The sequence below is a fragment of the Podarcis tiliguerta genome (genome assembly GCF_965153285.1).
Source record: "Podarcis tiliguerta genome assembly, chromosome: 3".
NCBI classification, from domain to species: domain Eukaryota; kingdom Metazoa; phylum Chordata; class Lepidosauria; order Squamata; family Lacertidae; genus Podarcis; species Podarcis tiliguerta.
In genome coordinates, this window is record NC_139536.1 from 17,977,057 (window position 1) to 17,986,460 (window position 9,404).

Here is a 9,404-nt window from a genome sequence, read left to right on the forward strand (position 1 = left end):
GATAAGGAGTGCATTAGGGTTTCCTGACGTGGATGTGAACTAAGGTTAGATTATCCTGGCTGGGAAACTGCAGAGCTGTGGTGCTTGAAAGAGCTTTTTCGTGAGCTTAGATAGACAGTGCTGCTCTGCAACAGGTGCTGTCCCTGCTAAGGTTGAAGCTATTGGAAGAATATCTTTGCCCTTATGTGCACTTTTGTCAGGGCAAAAATTAATAATGCCAACTGTTCTTCCATTTTCTGGCAGAAAAGTGAGAATATCTCAATGACACATGTCTCTAATATGAGAACTAAAATTGCTAGCTTGTGGATGAAATTGTAGCTTAATTAGATTTGATATTAAAGTATAACATGTTGTTAAGCATCTGTCTTAACCCTCCTGTGGTAATGGAGTGGCTGTGTGGACCCTAGGTGGTGTTTGAAATATTTGTGCAAACCTGAACCAACTGCATACTGCATGCTCAAGAATTATCTCGTCCTGTGGTGTTTCATCTCTCTCCAGTGTCTTTTCATTTATTTTATTTTATTTTGCATGCTACCATGAGCCTATTGAAGTGAAAGGGGGGACGGGACAGTCTAGTAGGACTGAAAAGATTTCCTTTGAGTTCACCCATCTTTGTTTGTTAATAACATTGTTGGGAAGGTACAATTTGAAGAAAAGAAGTGGTGTGCTGGAAGAGCCTGCTTAATCCTTCTACTTACCACTTGTTTTCAACTGCAGCACCATACCACCCAGCCTGTTTTATCTCCACCTAGCATCTCAGGTTCCAAAGCAGTCCCAGATGTCTTGTGGCAAGCCTGCTGGAGAAAATCTCAAAAAGGTTTTGAATGAGTATTTTTTATCTCTGTCATCACATTGCAGTTCCAAATCCAGAATAAGGTATTTGAACTCCCAGGTCATTCAGTCTTGCTATAGACCTCCTTTGGGGTTAGCCAGCGTAAGGATGATGAAGGGCACTAGAAGAGGGCTCTATGTCCTCCTCATGCAGTTAAAGAACAGGCATGGAGCAACTCACAGGAGGATTATTCTAGAAATACGACAAGGTCCAGACACTTCATAAAGCAATACAGGACCAGGACAATGTGGAGCATCTTTCCTGGTCCCAGACACTTCATTTCCCCCACCTGGATTTGGACCTGAAAGACTAGGACCAAGTGTGGCTGCATGGAGGGCAAGTTATAGGGAAGCGCAGTTTGAGACATCGCGCAACATCATTACTGATGACTGAGCATGTCTGTTACGGCATCAGCATTATCTTCTCACTTCTCATTTCCTGGCTTTGTGTATCTTAAGCCAACATGAGACCCTAACTCTGGCATTGAACTGGTAGCTTTCTTGATCATATTTCTGTGACTTTGATTTGCATTCCTCAGATACACACACACACACACTGCTCCTTCATTGTACTCTTCCTTGATTTAGCTAATAGTTTTTTGATGGACAGGTAACAGGACCTTGTTCTTTTAAGAATGATTCCTGTGGGTCCTGAAGAATATAAAACATGAATCCTCTGTCCTAGCTTTATTGAATTTACTTGAATATATCTATTAAGCACTATATAAATAGGAACTAAGATATCTGCTGGTTGCTGAAGAAGCCAAGGTAGTAATGGATTGGACACCAGAGTGTTGTTTTATATTTAAAAGCTGTCAGGAAGAAAGGGAACTAAAGAGTAAAAATGAATAGCATGCTGTTTATCTTGTTAAAACCCACCAGTGACATACTCAAGGCTCTGTACTACACCCAGTGTTGAATTGAATGATTCTATAGAAACAATAGGTCAAGGATAACCATATTTTCTGTTCTTATTCACTACTGGTGGAAAATAACCAGCGTTGCTCAGGAATTCTAAGGAACCAATTTATAAACTGATAGTAGAATATAATGTGGTCGTTTCTAGGGCTGTGCACAGGTCCCTGATCTCCAACCCACCCACCCCAATACCAACCAAACTGGCCAGAGGGTTCAGTCCTGTTGAGTCCTGTTTCACTAGTGTGTTCCTCATGGGGAACAAGTTGGTGGAGCAGACCCCTTCAGCCAACAGGATTTCACCCTTGACATGGTCGCACCTGCACTGCTGCTGCACATGCTCAGCTGCCATGCCAAGCCTGCTTGCCCACTCCTCTGTGTCATTGCCCCTCAGTGTAGTTCATGCCCTAGCCATTCTTCCTACCACTGACAACAACGCCACCTCCTACCACTCAATGGCTGGCACTTATCCAGCTGCCGTCGCTGCTGCTTCCACCAGCACTGCTTGATGAGAAGCAGTTGTCTGAACTGGACCCACCTCACTCACCGCTACCCTCTACAAACTGATTCCTCCATCAACCAACTCCCATCTTCATGGGTGCAATAACCAATGGTGAACTACCAACTTATCCCTGGTCTTGGCCCAACACATTGTAGGTAGCTGGTTCTTCTCTCCTTTTCTCTCTCCCCCCCCCCACTTGTCCTGGGGTTAGGTCTGCCTGATGTTTGCTTCCTCAGAATGTTCCCTTTGAGTAGCATGCTGGCAAAAGGTCCCCCTGCAGCAGTTTGGAACAGGTTGGTTCAGCATCTTAATTCAAAATGGTATTTGACAGTTTCCAAACATAGACCAAAACGTGCTCCTCAGTCTTGGAAACTTTCATGCCAAATTGGGTGACAGTATCTTCAGAAGTGTCCAAATCAGTGCAGTGTGGAATGGTTTGGTCCGCCATCTTGGTTCAAAGTGGTATCTGATGGTATCTATCCAAATGTAGAAAAAAAATGGTTCCTCCATCTTAGAAACTGTTTGGCAATGATATCTTCAGAGGTGTCCAAATCCATAGAAAACAGACGGACAGATGAACCACTTTCCAAAATATATAGTAGACATAGAGGTACAAAGGCTAGAAGTATATTTTACTGCACAATGTTGAGTGTAGTAATGTTGTTTTTAATCATTCTGAGCACAAAGGAGATGTAGGGTAAAAATATTTTAAATACATAAAATAAAAAGGAATTGGAAGTAAGTGCTCTATGAGTTGGGGCACATGCATGCTCGGGCATATCCATTTCTAAAAATCCAAAGAGAGATGTGGCACTGAAGTGTGAAGACACTTGCTTCCTCTCACCCACATACACACAAGTTGAAAATATTTATTTTCTTTGTGAATGAAAATGCAGAATGCTGCTTCTTTTCACCACAACTTGATTTGAATTTGATAAAACTGCTTCAGAAGACCAATCGCTGCTAGTTGGCCATCCTGGCTGTAGATACTAAGACAACGGGCATCTGCAACCCATAACTAAAAGGAAATATTGGTGCTAACATGATGAATGAAAAATTCAAAAGTAGATGAAATTTAATGCAGTTGCATAGTCAGTACAGTGGTACCTCGGGTTAAGTACTTAATTCGTTCCGGAGGTCCGTTCTTAACCTGAAACTGTTCTTAACCTGAAGCACCACTTTAGCTAATGGGACCTCCTGCTGCTGCCACACCGCCAGAGCCCGAGTTCTGTTCTCATCCTGAAGCAAAGTTCTTATGTAACCTGAAGCGTATGTAACCCGAGGTACCACTGTAAAATGTAATACTAAGGAACTTTAGAATTACATCCTTTACAGGACTCTAATCTAGCAATTACTTGAGAAGGCCACTGTTCTCAGTGTGCTGTCATTTTGCCAAAGCAAACCCTTCAAGACCAAGTGTGAAAAACCATGGCAGAGGGTCAGATATTCTGATGATTAAGAATGGTTTCATATTTTGGTTCCATACCTAAAGTCTTTTTTTTTTTTTTAGTTGACAGGCTGAGGGGAAGCAGAGAAGCCAAGTGATTAAGCATTTAGAAAATTCTATAAAGAGATAGGGATTTGTGTTATTTCACTGGGGCCAGGCAGAAAAAGTATTTTAATCAATAAATGCCAGGCCATTAGATTGGAAGCAGAGATTCCAGAGAAGATTGTGAATAGATGGCAGGAACACTCAGAGCTACAAGTGGGACCTTCAGCAAAATGTTGCCGTGAGTAATTCTTCTGTGCAGGATTCTAGCCAGCTGTGCCAGCTTACAGGATATTCCATTCTTTTTCCCACCACCACCAATTTTTTTAATATATATAATTTTTTCCACCCAACAGTCAGTGTCCTGTGGTCACTGAAAATGCTCAGTTCTTATTAGCTGATTTGGGGCAGGAGCTCCCGCTAAGAGGTTTTTCTTCCTCTCAAATGTAGTAGTAGTAATTTTATTATTTATACCCCGCATATCTGGCTTGGTTTCCCCAGCCACCCTGGGTGGCTTCCAATGCACACAAAAACATAATAAAACACCAGACATTAAAAACCACCTAAAACAAGGCTGACTTCTAAAAATTGTATACAGTGGTACCTCGGGCTAAGAACTTAATTCGTTCCAGAGGTCCGTTCTTAACCTGAAACTGTTCTTAACCTGAAGCACCACTTTAGCTAATGGGGCCTCCCGCTGCTGCCGTGCCGCCAGAGCATGATTTCTGCTCTCATCCTAAAGCAAAGTTCTTAACCTGAGGTACTATTTCTGGGTTAGGGTTAAGCGTCTGTAACCCGAGGTACCACTGTAGTTATTTATCTCCTTAACATCTGATGGGAGGGCATTCCGCAGGAATAACAACATTTAGGTATTCCTGCACTTGCTGATACCACCCGTTAGTTTGTGGATGGTGCCAGATGAGCTACATGAGAATTTGCTTTTGGAGAATGAGTTGACCTTTAGTGCATAAAATGGTAGCTGTATGAGGCAGAAAGATGAAACCTCTTATTTATCTCCAAATACTGGTGATTTGAGTGAGGTCTTCACAAAGCAGTCATTTACACAGTTATGTAATATCAATGATGTACCTATAGGCAGATGAAGCATAGTTATAATCCACTCTGACTGTTTCCGTCCTCTGATTTTATGGCTCTTCCATTCCACCAATTTATTTACCTACCTACCTACCTACCTTCCTTCCTTCCTTCCTTCCTTCCTTCCCTCCTTATTTATTTATTTATTTATTTATTTATTTATTTATTTATTTATTTATTTAATAATATTTATACACTGATTGTAAAAAAACAACAATCTCAAAGTGGTTTACAAAAGATTTCCTTGCATAAGGTTTACATGGAGACTAGATTATGTTCAGTCTTCATTGAGAATTTAGATTTAGTTTATGTGTTGGATATACAACAGTGAGCATTCATCCTGATTTGCTTGTGGGGTGTTTACGCATCTCCCCATTAATCACTCATTCTTTCCACACTTTTCAATGCACTTCCTTGTCACTGTCGAAATTATTTCTATTTCAAAATGAATTTGCTGTGCTAAGACAGCAGAGTGCTTTAATCCGCTTTAATTGTCCAAACCTAACTTTCCAAGGATGCACTTGAATCCCTTCCACAAAATAATGACAGTCTGGAGCCTCCCTTCGTGTAAGGCAGCAAGGGGAGAGACTGGCTTATATTTGTTTATTTTTTGCACGGAATCTGCTTCTCTCCCAGTCGCTTGCCTGTTAAGAGTCTGCCAACCCCTGTATCTGTTACTCGAGTTGATTTGGTGGGTTAAAAAAACCACACCTCCAGCAAGAAAGAATCCTTTCAACTTTAGAGAAGAACTCAGACGTCACTGGTGTTGTGGAGTGATCAAATACACAACCTAAATCTGATTCCTCCCCCACTGCTCCCAAGCTGGCTGCCTGCTAGGGGTCTCTGTGACCTTCTGCGATAATGAAATTTCCAGATGGTGTAGGAACATCCTGCCCTGGCTGTTGCGAGGGCAGAGCAAGGAGCCTTGTTTGTTTGCTAGGGAAGAAGAGAGGCTGGAGCAAATGAAGCAACTGGGCAGAAGCTTGTACAAACAGGTCAAATCCATTCCCCAAAGTATCCCCTTTCTAACATGCTCAGGTTTCTCCTTTCTTAAACCACGGCTGACAGATCTGCTACATTTCCATGCACCATCTTGGGTATTTCTTTGTGTCCACATAGAGGTTTAGCGCGCAGTAGGCAGAGATTTGCTGCCACAATTATTCCTGTGATTAAGGCAAACCTGTTGCCTTGATGATGGGATTCGGAACGGCAATGCTGAGAGGAGAACCAAGGGAATCTAGTGTGTCTTTGAATGGAGTTCATATAAGATGGGAGGGAATTGCAAAGCTAATGTAAAGTTGGGATTCCCAAGCTATGGTCTGCAGACAATGAGCAGTTCGTGAGCTACATTAAGGTAGCCTGCAATGTGTCTGTAAAAATACTATTAAAAATCATACAGCATCTGGCACAGTGCATTGCAATGGCTACAAAAGGCAGAAAAGTTATTAAGAGGTCCTCCAAGACTCTCAGCAATTTGTGCAGGGGACATTTAAGGAACCACTGATGCAGAGTAACACAGAGTGGGGAGTTTGTATCTATTGGGCAGAGGCATGGGGCGGGGGGGGGGGGGAGAGAGAGAGAGAGAGAGAGAGAGAGAGAGAGAGAGGAAACTATTGCAAGGAAGTTGTATGGATAGAATCCAGTGTTGTTTTTCATTTTTATAACCTGCCAGGGTACGTAGAAGTGCAAGGTTTACGTGTTTCAAATAAATTTCATAGACTGAAATAAATACATATCACCGTCTCATTGCTAATGCAGGAATAGCAAAGTGGGGAAGGGAAGACTTCGTTGCAAAGAGACTGTTTCCATCCTGACACATCTACGATAAAATCCTTTTGAATTGCAGAGGATAGGGCAGAGGTAAAGGAAATAATCTTGAAGGTTAAAGGAATAGATGGCAGCATTAGACATAAGGCAGTAAAGGGAGTAGGAACTGAAAACAAACAGCGTTGGCTTGGCCAGCAGTAAACACAGAGGTTATTAAAGAGAGCCTTTGCTATCAGCAGCTGCACTTTGTTAGGTAACACTGAATTCAGGGAGGCCCTGTGGAATAGTTCAGAACTCTGGAAGAATCCGAAACACAGCCTTAATTTGAAGTGAATTGCAGTGATTGATGGGGTTCTCTTTGTTTTCCACAGCCCATCCCCAGAGGAAGGCATGGGAGATGAATTTGACCTGATGGATCACTCGGACCTGTACATCTTAGACTTCAGTATGTGAACATTTCCTCCTTATGTTGCCTTTAGTAACCGCTTCCCCTAGGTTGAATCTCCTGGTGTGTTTTCTTTATATTAAAAAGCCTGGTCAAAGTAGCTGTAATAGCTGTACTGTCTCCTTGTCCCATTGCGGGAGCGGCCTAGTGCAGTTAATTTGGCTTACTTTTTATGCTTCTCATGGGCTGCTTTCAAGAAGGACAGTTTTATCATCATACTGTATGCTTCTTTTTCTTCAGGTCCCAGCTTAAAAACACTCTGTAAACTGGCAGTGATACAGTATAACCTCGACCAGTCCTGTCTCCCTCATGACATCAGGTAAGTTACTTATCCCCATGCAGGGATGTTCAATATATCTAAACCAATTGCTCTATACTACACAAGACAGAGCCTTTTACGAGGGCAGACTATTTCCCCCTCTACCCAATATTGTCTGACTGGTACTAGGTCTCCATTAGAAGTATTTCCCATCACCTGCTACATGTTCTTTTTAATTGGAGATGCCAGGGTTCAAACCTAGGACTTTCAGCACATAAAGCACACACTGTGCCATTGATTTCTCTTCCCCCAGTTTTCCCATTTCGTGTTTGTTGTTGGTGGTGGCATCTGTCTGTCTCGAAAGACAATGGAGTGCGCCTCCAGGGATGAAGTCAAACCGCTGCATTAGCAGCACCAAAGTGACCTCCCTGGGGCAGTGTGTATGGAGGTCCTGGGCTGCCCAGACAACAAAACCCCCTCCTCTCCCAGCCTCACTGATGTGGTCCAAAGGAAAACAGGGCAATATGTTTGGCACCAGCTTGGCTACAGGAGTTGCCAGAAGGAGGCATACACGGCACCATCCAACCACCATGTTTAGTAGCTGAAACATCTTGACTGTTGTTGTTGTTTAGTTGTGTCTGACTCTTCGTGACCCCATGGACCAGAGCACGCCAGGCACTCCTGTCTTCCACTGCCACCCGCAGTTTGGTCAGACTCATGCTGGTAGCTTTGAGAACACTGTCCAACCATCTCATCCTGTGTCGTCCCCTTCTCCTTGTGCCCTCCATCTTTCCCAACATCAGGGTCTTTTCCAGGGAGTCTTCTCACGAGGTGGCCAAAGTATTGGAGCCTCAGCTTCAGGACCTGTGTTTTATTCTACCTGTGTTTAATTCTAGCCCATTGTCTTTGCAGGTGGGAGCTTGCAGCAATGACGACAAACAGCAACATCAGCCGACCCATCTTCTCCTCTCATGGATAATCCAGTCTCCTTCTCCCCCTCCCAGCTGCCCTCGCCCCCCTGCCTTGCAGACATCATCTACCGTCTCCTTCACTGTGCATGAATGTTTAGCCTATTCAGGAAAGGGGCACTGCTTCACCTCCACATAGGCGATTTCTTTGTAGCCCAGCGCTAGGAGGGCTCTACTTGCCCTTCCTGCTGCCACACCTCTCCAGCTGCAACTTTGCCGAGACCTCGCCTTCAAGGCAGCATGCATGCAGAATTGGACAGTGCGCTCTACAGAGAAGCAGTGCGGGTGCGCTCCTGCTGCTGGACACTACAGCTTACATTTCTCTATGACGGTAGTACAACTTGAATAATAGGAACAAAAGAAACTCAATCTCAGGACTAACTGGTGTAAGGCCAGCATGTGCTTCGCATAAGTCTAGGATCAAAGGCAAACCAAGCAAGGACTTACCAAGACCCAACTTCTCTACGTCCCTAGCCATTTTGAGTGCCTGGCCCTCACCATTAACCCAAGGGCTGAACCAGGTGCCCTGTCTTAAGCCATTTTCTCCGCTCCGCTGTGAGCTCAGAAAAGCATGCCTGGTCTTACATATTTTGAAAATTGACTGGGTTTGCCCTTCTCCATTGGGCATCCAGGGGAACTCCATATATATATATACATATGAGATAATCAAGCACTCGCTGCCTTTACAGTAGTGTGGACTTCTGTGAGGTCAGACTCTTTGCTTGGAAGAGGAGGGGGAAATGATGACAACTCTGCCCGCCTAGGCAAGGAGTGGCCATCCAACATCTCATAGGACTGAGTAGAACAGAGACTTTTCTGTGCCTGTTGCAGGAGGGGTCACTGCAAGATCTGAAACGCTGCTGCCCAGTTTCATGTGTAACAAGCAGCACCTCTGAATTTATAAATACGGGGGGCAGGGAAGCTAAACTTGTGTAGCCTTGTGTGTCAGTGCTTTTTGTATGGCTGGAGGGTGAGTGATGGACCCATGCAAAGAGCTGGGGGCGCAGGGCCCGGAGATTGCAAACTGAGCCTGAAATCAGAGAACTGGTCTCACTTTGTGGCTAATGGCATGCACTGGGAAGCCATCTGTTCAAATCTTCCTTTGAGCAGGACTTGCTGGATGACCTTAAGCA

The 9,404-nt window shown here is 43.9% G+C and overlaps 1 protein-coding gene across 9 annotated transcripts in view; it reads left to right on the plus strand.

The window, feature by feature from the left end:
- Nucleotides 1-9,198, plus strand: part of KLHDC3 (kelch domain containing 3) — a gene marked incomplete at its 3' end in the record, with an annotated part of 43,514 nt that extends 34,316 nt beyond the window's left edge. For 8 of the 9 annotated variants that reach the window (XM_083433128.1, XM_083433126.1, XM_083433124.1 and 5 more), the window contains 3 exons: nucleotides 6,971-7,044; nucleotides 7,285-7,363; nucleotides 8,216-9,198. In XM_083433128.1, the coding sequence (XP_083289254.1) occupies nucleotides 6,971-7,044; nucleotides 7,285-7,363; nucleotides 8,216-8,282 (220 nt within the window). Of the gene's footprint in view, nucleotides 1-6,970; nucleotides 7,045-7,284; nucleotides 7,368-8,215 lie in introns of those variants that run through there. The other variant, XM_083433132.1, reaches the window with a different exon arrangement.
- Between the last annotated feature and the right edge of the window lie 206 nt (nucleotides 9,199-9,404).